The 13,261-nt window shown below is 39.1% G+C and overlaps 1 protein-coding gene across 2 annotated transcripts; it reads left to right on the top strand.

Moving 5' to 3' along the window:
• The first annotated feature begins 2,604 nt into the window (after positions 1-2,604).
• tmf1 (TATA element modulatory factor 1) lies at positions 2,605-12,828 on the top strand. Of its 2 annotated transcripts, none has more exons than XM_088338706.1 (17): positions 2,605-3,143; positions 3,742-5,105; positions 5,184-5,287; positions 6,043-6,169; positions 6,296-6,401; positions 7,131-7,273; positions 8,040-8,206; positions 8,316-8,472; positions 8,609-8,701; positions 8,815-8,971; positions 9,104-9,296; positions 9,442-9,511; positions 9,588-9,680; positions 9,756-9,866; positions 10,952-11,110; positions 11,189-11,314; positions 12,053-12,828. In XM_088338706.1, the coding sequence occupies exons 1-17, from the start codon at positions 3,008-3,010 to the stop codon at positions 12,191-12,193; spliced, it is 3,447 nt and encodes a 1,148-aa protein (XP_088194832.1). In that variant the 5' UTR covers positions 2,605-3,007; the 3' UTR covers positions 12,194-12,828. The 2 variants fall into 2 exon arrangements, with proteins under 2 accessions (XP_088194832.1, XP_088194831.1); XM_088338705.1 differs by having other exon boundaries at positions 9,753-9,866.
• The last annotated feature ends 433 nt before the right edge of the window (positions 12,829-13,261 follow it).

Genomic DNA, 13,261 nt, shown 5'->3' with positions numbered 1-13,261 from the left:
CACGTCTGCTCTCCCGTGCCGACTTACGACCCATTTTTGATCCCGACCACGTCTGCTCCCCCGTCCTGGCTTACAACCTGTTTCTGTCCCCGACCACGTTTTTGCTCTCTCTCCCGGTAATCAACCAGTTTTTCCGTCCCTGACACCGCCATCTCCCGTTACGGAAGATCCATTTCCGTATTCGGATCACGATCCGATTGCGAGAGCGACTTGCTCCCCGCGGCGAGCGAGCACCGGATCGCGGGTGCTGCTCTTACTCTCTCTATCTATATAAACCTGTGAGAAACATGACGCGATTGGGTCTACCCTTTGTTCTGGACGTAACAAAAGCTCTTATGATGCATTTTTATTTTAAACAAATTCAGGTATATGCTGATAAGTTAAGAGAAAACACTTTACCAGTTTTCAGTGTAAATCAGCATAAAGATCGTGAGCTTCTTTGCCTAGTTTTCACATATTTCAAAGCAGAGAAGCTCCACTCACTTGCAACCTGAGTGCAGGAAGGGATCAACAGGAACTTAAGTTCCAGCCCAGTGACATGGTAGGCTTCTGTGAGGAAGTTATACAGTGAGATTACCTGCTTTTTTCTTCTTTTTCATTTTTTTGCCCCAAGATTGTTTGTTGATTTTTTTTCCTGGCATTTGTTCTCTTTTTACTTTTTCCTTCTTTCCCTTCCTTTTTCTCATTTCCTTGTATTATTTTGACTCTTGCAGCCTTTTACTCATTTTTCTTCCCTTATTATATTTTGTATTTTTTCTCTCTTTTTGCCTGTATTTTATTTTTTTCTTCTGTTGTTTCTCTGTTCACGGTTGTCATTTTTTATCTTAATTTCTCCCCAAAAATTAATTTTGTGCAAGATAATATTACATAATATTTATCATATATGAATCAAAGAAACAAAAACAATCTGAAGAGGCTTTTAGGAGCTAAAAGAATGAGCTCTTTTTAGTAAGGCGAGCCGAAAGAGCCCCTTCTCGAAAAGGAGACGCAATTTACATCACTATGAGCTTATTTGAGTGTGAGGACCTAACTGGAGAAGACATTTAACTGCTCAATCCTACAAACACGTAGCACAGCACATATATTCTATTCTATTCTATTCTATACCCAGGGACACAAAGATGAAAAAAATTGAAAGATGAATGAAATGAATGATAACGGTCCTCGTTTTAACGTGTTTTTCTTTTCCTAGCTTTTCAATCAGCATCCTTCTGCCCTCCATTGTACCTGCCTCGTAACATTTGGGCTGTTCTGTGCTAACTTTACCGATAGAGAAAGGAAGAGTGGTGGCGGGCCAAACCAACTTCAAATTTGGGAGCCTAGAATTACCCCAGGTGGTAAAACTCACCTAATCTGTCGCGCTGAATGTGGCCGAACAGCTGATTAAAATTATTTTTGTGTTGCAGCCAGCCCAAACTCCACCTTTACATGAGCTGGCCCTTCGGGAAATCTCCCGTTCTTCCTGATAAGCAACTCCGGCATTGAATCCACCTACTTGCCTCCCTGAGCAGAGTTTGCATGTTCTCCTCATGCCCGTGTGGATTAGGTCTGGGCACTCCAAAATCATACATGGCAGGTTAGTTGGTGGTTCCAAATTGTCCCTAGGTATGAATGAATATGTGTGAATGGTTGTCTATTTCACTGTTCCCTGCCCAAGGAGGCATGGGATGGGCTAAAGCACGCCCCCTCCAAAAAAAAGAGTGCAGAAAATGGATGGATGGATGGATGGATGGATGGATGGATGGTATACTACGGGAAAAACCTGGTCCACGTTCTGTTAATGACGGGTGAAAATAGAAATATGCTGCCTCCTATTGGTCATTATATACAAACACTATAGTCAATTGACCTTGAGAGTTTCTAAAGACCTAGAAGTGGACGAAGAATGAAAACAGAAAAACTAATTAAATAATAACCATATAAAACTAAAAACCTTCTCAAACCGAAATACATGTGCATTTTTCTTCTTGTGTTTGTCAAACGTTTTGTGTAACTTTTCGCTGTTAGATGTTTGTTCTACGTTCTGTTTTGTTCTTGCTTTTTGTGCATTTAAATCTGTGTTTTCGATTTTTTTTTGGCTTAGTCTTATTTTTTAAAAGTGCTTAAGTTAAGTGGCAGGGAAGTAATTTGTCGGCATACCTAGCAATTACCTGCCTTTATTTATTAAAGTCTCCTCAATCACGTGCAAATGCGCAAATCCAGACTCAAACTAATCTGAAAAAAATATTCGCTCCAAACAGAATTTCTTGCATGTTTGAACCTAGAAATAATTAAATGGGCATGTGGGTCCCTGCATGAATTTCAACCGGTGTGTTGTTGGGTGTAAATAGTGGAAATATTTACACCCAAGCTAGGTTGATGTAACGTGAAAATAAGAAAATTAAAACATTGTTTTCGAAAAATGTCATAGAAAATGAAACGTGTAGTCCAAATAATCTAATGAAGAAACATTCGTTATACCTTTGCCTTGGGCGCTCATTTTGTATCCTCTCTGCTTCAGTTACACATTTTGTGCCTCTCGGTACGGGTTAATATGCGATTAAAGGTAAACAGTGCTCTCTTGAAGTTAATAATCAAACGCTCCCGTAGACGCCAGACCAGCCGACCAAACCCAGACTGTGACGTCATGCTGCTACGTGGGCCGGAAGTAACGATCGTGAAGACGTCCGGATCACCAGTTTAGAGGGACCAAAACAAACCAAAATTTTAGCCGGTTATCATCATACGTTTGCGTAATGACTTTGGTAGGCGTATTCTCATGTACATTCCACTGACGACATCCGAATTTACGTCAGTACTGACAGCGATCTTGGGACGAAGGCTAATGCTAGCATGCTAGCTGTGTGGAGTGTTCTGTAAACAAATCGAATTGTTGACGTAGTGTTACATAGTCAAGTTAAGCAAAAAAACTGAGCAAAAATGCTGATCACGTTAACCTTTCCATTTTTCGTTCGCTGATTTAATTTGTCAACCTTCCGAGCAACTTGGAACTAAATCTGTGGTCGAGATGAGTTGGTTCAACGCCACTCACCTGTCCACTTTTGCCAAACAAGCGTTGACAACAGCCCAGAAATCAATCGATCGGGTTCTGGACATTCAAGAAGACGGGGAATGGGGTGACACAACTGTGATGCCTTTTGACGGTAAGCTACTGATTTTAAGCTACTGTTTTTCTTTTTGTAAGTACAATTGTCTTTATTGTTATTGCTTATAATATAGAGTAGTGGTGACACTCCAGGATAAGCATGCAAAAAGAGATTAGGATATTATTATAATATTTGCCAGGTATGTGATTGTATTATGGTCTAAATTGCAAGTGCATCAGAAAAAGATTGCATTAAAAATAGGGCAATTACATTAACAGGAACATTGTGCAAATTTCTTCACAGTCTTGTGTGCTTGTTAAGTCTTTTGGGTCGCTGAGCCTGCCAGTCCTTCTTTTAAGGAACCTGTAGCATTTGCCTTCGGGGTGCAGGTTAAAGAAGTGCTAAGAGGTGGAGTGAAAAGAGTCCTTGTTAATGCAGTGGCTCTGCTGTGGTAGCACAATCCTGGAATGTCATCCAGAGATGATAGAAGGCAGAATATGATTTTTTGATTATTTGTGAAGTTCTCCTGTCTACTGCCATGCACCTAGCAAACTAGCTTGTGATACCGTATGCCAGTATGCTCTCCACTGTGTCCCTGTGGAATCAGCTTCTGTTTAATGTTAACAAATTGTTTACATGAACTTTTTCTTTTCAGGTGTGACTTTGCCTGAAAAATTGTCATTAAGTGGTGGATGGGGAATGACCCAATGGGAACCACCGCCCGAAGAAGAGATTCCAATTCCCCCTTCATCTGAAGCCATAACTACACCCGTCACCCGCACTGTTGTGGATGAACCTGAAAGCTTTTTTAGTGCCTTCCCTCCACCAGATGGACAATGTGTCACCACATTGCAGGTGGTGTCCGTCCCCCCATCTAAATCTCAGAGGCAGCCTCAGGAAAAAGAAAATAATAGCAAAAATACTTCGAAGGTCGAATCAGAAATTGAAATCACAGTGTCTCCTGATTTGACTACCAATAGAGGTGATGACCAATTGGTGGACATGGAACTCTCGCATCAGGACTCTATTCTCCTACTGCCAGTTTCTCAAGTTGAAAATTGTGATGACACGACCTGTAGCCCTGATGGCACAAAAACTTACACAAGCCAAGGAGAATGTACCTCTATCACCAAAGATTCTGTTGACTCCAGCACAGAGTGGTCACAGATTCAGACTGAATACCTGGTCGGGAAAAATCCGCCAGATCCTAAATCTTGTATAGGTTCTTCAGACTCTAATAAATCTGATCATTCAGATGCACCGGCCTCCCAATGTTCCAAGGACGTACATTCACAGCAGAAAGATGTTAAGACAGAAGACCGTCAGAGTGACACCCCCTCACCTCCAGTTAGTGCCTTCTCTTCAGGAACATCTACAACCAGTGACATTGAAGTTCTGGACCATGAAAGTGTGTTGAGTGAAAGCTCAGCAAGCTCGAGACAAGAGACAGGAGAGGCTAAAGCGAACTTGCACCTGATGCATGGCTCATTTCAACTTCTTTCAGCCTCTGCTTGTGGAGATTTTTCCCGCCTGGAAGACTATCCAAAACTCACAGAGAGTTCTGGTTCCTCCTCAGATGCATTTGAGCGAATCGATTCGTTCAGTGTACAATCGCTGGATAGTAGAAGTGTAAGTGAGATTAACTCAGACGATGACACACCTGCAAATCGGACGCTCGCTTCTGTGACTTCAGGCACTGCTCCTCCATTAGATAATCCACTAGATGTATGTGAGCAACAGGAAGGCTTTGCTGTGGAAATTACAAATGAGCCAGTAGTAGAGAAAGAAGAGTGTTTAAACAAAACCTCGAGGGAGCAGTCAGTGGACGATATGGAAGAAAGTGGACGGAGTTTGACGCCTGTGAATTGCGAACAGCCGGAATTGCTTTTTGAGCAGAAACCAGATTCGGGGGTGAAAGTTGCTCAGTCCATTTCCACCACAAATGCTGAAAAGTTCATTACACCAATCACAGAAGAAATGAAAGGTGCCTCCACTGCTCAGATTTTTGAGCTTCAAAAGGTCAATGCATGCATTTTTCTTAAAAGAGTTTATTGAAAAAATATTCTTGGTGTCAACACAAAAATCGTGCTTTTGTAGGTTATTAATGAGCTGACGAGCCGCCTTGAAAAGCGAGAGTCGCAACTGCTTGTTGTCAGCAAGGACAAGGCTACCCTGGAAGAGCAATGTGACAATTTTAAAGAGTGAGTAAAAGGCATTTTGCAAGGAATTTGTGCGTCAGAAGGGTCTAACGTTAGCGTTGCTATCAGAGTTTCTAGTTGAACATCGGTGTAGTATTTTGATTTTATTGCTCATAATGTAATTTTTATGGTATGTCATTTTTTTGCAGTTTCTTAAGTCACCGTTTCTTTTTTACCATAAAGCACTCGCCATTACCTTTGAATTCACCACCACTCCATACACTAAAAGTATTTTTGTTCTACTGGTATATAATTGTTCTTCTTCTAATTGCCAGTATTATTAAGCTTATTTGACTATGTTTTTCACTTTTTAAAAAAAAAATTAAAATTAGAACAATAATAGTTAAGATCAAAACATTTTAAACGAAATATGGATACACCTGTGCTTACTTAAATTAGTTATATAGTACAGCATTTGCCATTTTTAATGGCTACAAATTATATTGTAGTCTGAAATAAGTAAAGTATATTTTAAAATTGGCAAAATTATCTGACAGTGCATGAAGATTTTTTGGCAATTCAAATGTATAAGAAAATACGTTTTTTTTTGTAGTTTTTTTCATATTTTAGTACAAAACCGTTATTAAAATAAAATTGTAACATATTATATAAGGTTTAGTAAGAGTAAACTTAACTCCCATTGGAGTGGAACATTGATAATTGTCTTTTTTTTTTACAAAAAATATTTTCCTAGATTTTTTTTCTAATGCTTATTGTGGTAGTGATCTTTTACACTGAAAGTTGTATTGTCCTTACAGTGAAATTTTGACCCTGAAAGAGGAGAGTTCTACAGTTCAGTCCTTGAAGGATGAATTTACTCAGCGCATAGCAGAGACTGAGAGGAAAGCTCAGGTGGCGTGCAAAGAGAGAGATATAGCAAAGAAGGTACTTTTTGTTTGATAAATGTATTAGTGATGTTTAAACTATTTTTTTAATGAATTTTAGAGAGCATACAAAAAGCTAGGCAGGTTCTTTCTAAGTTTGTGTTTCAAAGTTTTCCTATCTCCACAGGAAATAAAAGGTCTTCGAGAGGAACTTTCTTCAAGACTTCACTCCAGTGTTTCATTGGAGCTTATTAAAGAGAAGGAGGAACAGATCAGAGGCCTGCTGGAAGAGGGTAAGAATCACCATAAATGCTCTATAAACACTGACTTTGTATACAACTCCATTAGTGTGATTCACTGGGCATTACCGAATGTGATTGTAAATAACATTATTGGCTTGTCATAGGCATTTTAATGTAATTAGCCCGGCTAGAAAGTTTGGGAACATCGCCCTCTCATTCCTTCAGTCTGTCCTCAACAATTTATTGCTGAATCGTGTATTGAGTGCTTTACAATGTCAGACAAGGGCTTAGCAGCACTTTAGTAGGCTTCAAAACTTTTTGCATTGCTTACCTTTGTCATAGAATTGACATACAAACAGGGGTCGAATGAGTCGAAACTGAGCAATAGCAGAGAAAGGCGAACTGCTGGGCCGTTGTCCTTGGGGTTTGTTTCATCCGAAACAACAAAGACAACCGATACTCTACTTGATTTACACACTCAGGAGGAGCGGCATCTTGAACACAACACTCCAACATGCCATTTTTTACTGACATTTTACAGATAAAGTATGTAGCACCTAGACATGATGGGCCGTAGTTTAACCCACCTTGGATGACTTGACTTATTATAAATTGCATGCCTTTATCAAGGTGGTTGGAGCGAGTGTAGGTGCAGGAATAGTAGAACTCTGTAATAAGGCAGACCACATAGTAACAACACAGCATTCGAAGCATACATCTGTCTTTTTCTCGTGCTTATGACTCAATTTAAGTGTTTTCCTGTCTTATTTACACTTGTAGGTGAGAAGTTATCGAAGCAACAACTTCAACACAGTAACGTCATTAAAAAACTGCGTGCCAAAGAGAAGGACAGTGACTCAAGACTCACCAAGCAACAGAAGAAAATAAAGGAACTTGAGGAGGAGCTTGAGCATCTGCAGCAGGTGTGTTAGTTCAGTGCATTCTGAAAAAACAAGAAAAGCTGCATGTTACTTGCAAGTAAACATCTTAACAATGGAAGACAATAAAAACACAAAATACTTCATGTGCTGCTTAGCCTTTCCGACACAGGATTTTTTTTCTATTGCAAAATATTTTCCTCTCTTGTGCTATCTTGTCCCCAAGGAATTATTTTACTATGCCAATTATAATAAGCTCCACCAAATGGTTGAGGTTAAGATTAAAGAATCAATGTGTATATTTTGAGGAAGTACACATAGAAGGAATTAAAATATCTAGTGTTTTTTAATGATTTTGCCGCCATATTGTTGCATTTAGGGTGTCAGAAAAAAGCCAAAGAGCGGAATGTTCCACAAATAATGAAGCAAAAGTTCCATGAGAATATCTGAGTAGGTGACTGACTCAATTATGGCTACTGGAAGTGAAAGTGCTTAATCATCATTTTAATGTGATGTATATTTTCAACTGATGGCACAATTTACACTTCTGCAAAGTAAACAACATGACCTTGTTACCTTAAACAAATACAACAATAAATACCATTATAAACACACGTTAGTAATAAACATTGTGCTGTATTTATTTTTACCCATTACACAACTGTTGTATACAATATATTTGAAGATGAATTAAAATATGTAACATTTGCATATCCTTTAACAAATTGCATTCCTGAAACTAAAAAGGAATTATAGAAGAGTATTGTTGTGTTTTTCTAATAATTGAAAGACCATTCTTGTATCAATTAAGGTTTTGGAAGATAAGGAAGGAGTGGAGAAGCAGCATAGGGAAAACATTAAGAAGCTGAACTCCGCTGTAGAGCGCCAGGAGAAGGAGATGAGCAGGCTGCAGGAAGTCTCTGAGGAGATGCTGGAGAACAACAGAAGTCTTCAGGCCGCTCTGGATAATAGTTACAAGTAAATATCTATTCTAATACTGATGGTGACTTTTGAACCGGATTTCTTAACTTCACAGGTTTAGCTTTAAGTGAAATGTTTCGTCAATTTAAACGTTTTGTGTTTTTAGAGAGCTAGCAGAACTTCACAAAGCTAACGCCAGCCGAGTGAGTGAGGCTGAAGAGGCAGCTCTGAACCGCGAGATTCAGGCCAAGGAGCTGCAAACCTTAGCCTTTGAAAAGGCCCAAGGGGAATCTCGGATACAGCAAGAGGTTCTAGCCAATCAGGTAATACTAGATTTTTCTTTATAGACACAAAAAAGCATCCATTTGCTGGAAGGATGCTAATCCTGAAAGGAACCGGACAAGTCATCGTTAACTGTTTAAGGGGGTAATACTCAATAACATGTAATGTAATGTGCAGGTTGGTGACCTGAGGTTGGCACTTCAGAGGGCGGAGCAACAGCATGCCAGGAAAGAAGATTATTTAAGGGAAGAGATTAGTGTGTTACAGCAGGTAATGTTCGGTTGTAATGCTGTTTCTACTTTCTTTCTTTCTTCAAAAAACAGATTCAGTGCCAATTTCAAAAAGGTTGCCTGGCTCCTGATGTTTATTAACTTCTTCCACAGAGGCTCCAGGAGGCGGAGTCAAGGAACCAGGAGCTCAGTGAAAGTGTTACTTCAGCAACAAGACCCTTGCTGCGCCAAATTGAGAACCTGCAGGCTTCACTGGGAGGACAAACTGCAACTTGGGAAAAATTAGAGAAGAGCATCTCTGATAGGCTTGGTGAGAGTTACTAATGGAACAGTACAGTTTCACACTGGCTATTCTTTCATCTTAATAATAACTGGAGTTCTGTTTGAAGAAATTATAAAAAATAAAAATAAAACTTCTCAACACCTCCTTTTCTCCTTTCAGTTGAAGCTCAGGCACAATTAGCTGTCGCAGTTGAGAAGGAACGTGCTGCAGCAGAAGATTTGCTCTCCATTAAGTGCCAGTTGGCCTCACTGGAGTCACAAAATTCCATTCTTCGCCAGGAGAAAGTCAAATACCAGGCACTTGTAGAGACTGAGAAGAGCAGAAGAGAACAAGTGGAAGATGAAAGCAGCAGGTAGCAAAGTGCAGATTAAAAAGCAGGCTCTGAGATTGAGACATTCCCCCATCATCCTAACTAACTTTGGATTATTTTTTATGTGTGGTTTAGTGACAAGTTTGATGAATCTTGCATTAATGACCTTTAAACTATTTCAATATAGGGAGCATATTGAGTTGGCAAACCTACGAGTAGAACACTGCCGCGTCCTTGAAGAAGCAAAGAAAGAAAAGGTATGGTTTGGCTCCCTCCACTTTTTCTCAAGATTTCTTCCTCACCCCAAGTATGTGTGGATTTCTCCCCTACCAGCTGCTGCTCACCAATCAGCTAGAGATGGAGAAAATGAAAGTGGAACAGGAGAAGAAAAAGTCCTACTTGGCACTAGAGGCGCTCAAAGAAAAGGTGTGTAGTCTTCATTATGATTTGTGTATTTTGTGCTGTCTGTTTTTAAAATGATGATTTTTTTTTGTTTAGCAGCAGAAGAACATTGCCCATGATCCACCAGCATCGTCCACGCCCTCACTGTCTCGCTCTAGCTCCATCAGTGGGATTGACAATGCTGGTTTGCACTCCTCTATATTTTCACAGGTAAACAAGTTATTCAGTTTTATATGCTGCCTCCCCTTGCATAGATGGAAAAAATAAATGTGTATATATACAGGACTGTCTCAGGAAATTTGAATATTGCGATAAAGTTCTTTTTAATTTCTGTATTGCAAATAAAGATGTGTCATTCATCCTGGATTTATGACAAATTAACTAAAATATGTATTGTTTTAATATAGCTAATTATGGCATAAATTTAAATATCCTATTTCAAAGTATTAGAATATCATGAAAAAGAATATTAGTATGGCCAGCATCAGCAATATAAAAATAACAAAAGTGTTGCAATATTTAAGTTTATTTTGTAATGAATCTAGAACTTTGACATTTTTTTAAATAATATGACAAAATAAAGAATTTCATCACAATTTTCGATTTTTCTGGGACGTTCCTGTAAAAAAAGAGCATATTATTCACTTAGACTGATACTGATATTTTAATTTTAATCTTTTCATTCAAAAATGGAACATTAATTCACAGTAATTTTGTGGAAAAACATATTGAATATAATTTAGTTACTGATGTAGCCTATGACGTGCTAGAAAATGGGTAAAATTTATTATTTTATTGCTACGACTCAAACTTACTACATAAATTATTGCACCAATTAGGTCGCAAACATGTCTTGTTTCTCCTAACAGTGCTAAAAAAATATGAACATTTTCATAAACTGACCCATGAAGTCAATTTCCAATATTAAAAAAAATGTCGCTTTTTAATTCCAAAATCCAAATAAGCAGCCCTAAGAACTATACCAGGAAATATCTACTCTTAACGAACTACTATTCAAATCAAAAAGGCATGTAACAATAATCATATTATAATCATATTAGAATAGCTTCCAATTAATCATATTATGATTGTCGATTGATTGATTAGTGGTTACAGTTCTTAAAAGGTGTTTAGCGCTCAACAAATGCAACATGGAGGAATACATCAGACTAGTTCTTTGCAACAGCTTTAAATAAAATCACTTGTTTGTATGCGAATTGTAAATAACATTGGGTATTGTATGGTATTTTTTATTTTGTGGCATTTGTAGACTCATTTCTCCTTTTTCCCCAAAGGACGATTTGTTAGACCATACAATGAGAAGCGGCATCATGTCCTCGTCGATGAGCGGGTCCAACTTGTACGAAGCGGCCCGGCTTTCTGGCGGCTCTACCGTCATAGAGAATATGCAGTCTCAACTGAAACTGAGGGAAGGAGAGATAGCACAGTTACAGGTAGAAATTAATACGGTTTAGACACATGGAGAATGAATGCCAGCAGCGTTGTTACATTTTTTTCCTTTACTGCCTTAGGTGGAAATTTCGGGTCTGGAGAGGAGTCGTTCGGTGATGGCGGAGGAACTAGTGCGGCTTACCAATCAAAATGAGGAAATGGAAGAGCAGGTTGCGGAGATACCCAAGTTGAAGGTTCAACTCAAGGTGAGGACTAATCACTGATCCACAATATGTATTGTACTGGTTTCCACAAATCAAATAAATTATTTGTAAAGCACTTTCCATACAAGAAATGCAACACAAGGGCTGTATAAAATCATTCAATATACAAAAAAATGTTGCAATGTCCTCCAAACTAGGCAAAACAGAGCCTTAGATTTTCTGGACTGTGTTGAAGACACTTTTTCCCTCTTTAGTCAAAAATAAATAAAGTCAATCAATTAAAAGCCACACCAAAAATGCCTTCTCTTGAAAATAGGAAGGGTCCCGGGAGACCTTCTGTCCACCAGAAGACTGTCGCATATATAAGGACCAAAATGGTTGAGTTCTGCTGGTCCTCACCCTGGCAATAGTTGAAAAAAAGGGTTAAACATCGATGCAGGGGGACTTCAAGGCCCACTAGGGCTGATAAAAGCAGGTCAGACAGGCGGTTAAGGTATTTGAAAAATGGTAAAAGCGCTTTAAAATTGATTCTACGAACATGGAGCCAATGCAGCGACTTTTAGACTAGTCTAACGGAATCCTCCGCCGGCTTCTTTTAGCACACGTGCTTCAGAATTTTGAAAAAGCTTAATGCTTGTGATATTGTTTTTGGGGGAGTCCAGAGACCAAGAGTTTACAAGAATCTATACAAAAGGAATTAAAGCATGCATGAGCTGTGAGCCCCTCAGTGTTTGTCTGAGAGAGAAATTGATCTCCTTGGCTCGATGTGTTTTTCTTTAGGATCTGGAGCAGAGGCACAACACCATCTTGCAGATGTACGGAGAAAAAGCCGAGGAGGCAGAGGAGCTGAGGCTGGACCTTGAGGATGTCAAGAGCATGTTCAAAACCCAAATTGATGAACTGCTGAAGAACCAGAAATAAATCTATTGCACTTTATTTGTTGTTGGGGCGTTTACAGAGTGAGAAATTACAGGTTATAAAGGAAATGGTCTGTATTATAAAATGATTTTATTTTAGTTGATAATACAATATTTATGCAAGTATGGTTTGGGGCAACTGTGTGTACTTTGCAGTTTGTAGTTTACACTAAATCCGTATGAAGGATAGCCGAGAAGTCAGAGGAAGGTGCAAAAACTAAAAAGTTATGAAAAAAGGCCATTATTTCTTCTGATGTTGAGATCTTACTGCAGTCGAGCAACTGTTTGAAAGAAAATTATCTCAGAAATTCAAGGACTGCATCAGGGAATTTGCTTTGTCAACATTGTTGCTTTCACAATATTTAATGCTCACACACTCCACACGTTCTTATTGGCCTTTCCCTCCTTTAATTTCATGGTCTACATTTTGTTTACTTCAAATGAATTTTTGGTAAATGCTTTTAAACTGCACAAATTCTTCCACGGTTTCCTGATTTAAATATCGAAAACATGTACAGAGCATTGATATTGTATTAGTATTTACAGCGTAGCCGTGTGCTGTGTTGTTCAGATCCAAATGTAAATTGTGTAATATATTTGAATAATGGGGAAATAAAAATACTTGTTTTATTGCTGAAAGTCATTCTTGATTTTGCAGTGCATCTGAGAGACGGGGGAAAGGATGTTATGAAATTCTAAGGTAAGGTTATTTTTTACACAACGGTAACCAGTTTATGTTTGAAGTTCTTAAGGAATCTCATCTCATTAGCCGTACCGCTTATCCTCATTAGGGTCGCGGGGGGCTGGAGCCCATCCCAGCCATCTGTGGGCAGGGGACACCCTGAACTGGTTGCCAGCCAATCGCAGGGCACACAGGGACAGACAACTCATTCGCTCATTCACACCTAGGGACAATTTGGACCGGCCAATTCACCTGAAATGCATGTTTTTGGAACGTGGGAGGAAACCGGAGTGCCCGGAGGAAACCCACGCAAGCACGGGGAGAACATACAAACTCCGCACAGGAAGTCTGGAGCTGGATTTGAACCCACGACAAGTTCCCATGACATGA

The sequence above is a fragment of the Urocampus carinirostris genome, chromosome 6, assembly GCF_059441175.1.
Source record: "Urocampus carinirostris isolate Australia breed hairy pipefish chromosome 6, RoL_Ucar_1.0, whole genome shotgun sequence".
Classification (NCBI taxonomy): domain Eukaryota; kingdom Metazoa; phylum Chordata; class Actinopteri; order Syngnathiformes; family Syngnathidae; genus Urocampus; species Urocampus carinirostris.
This window is presented reverse-complemented; position numbering and strand designations above follow the sequence as displayed.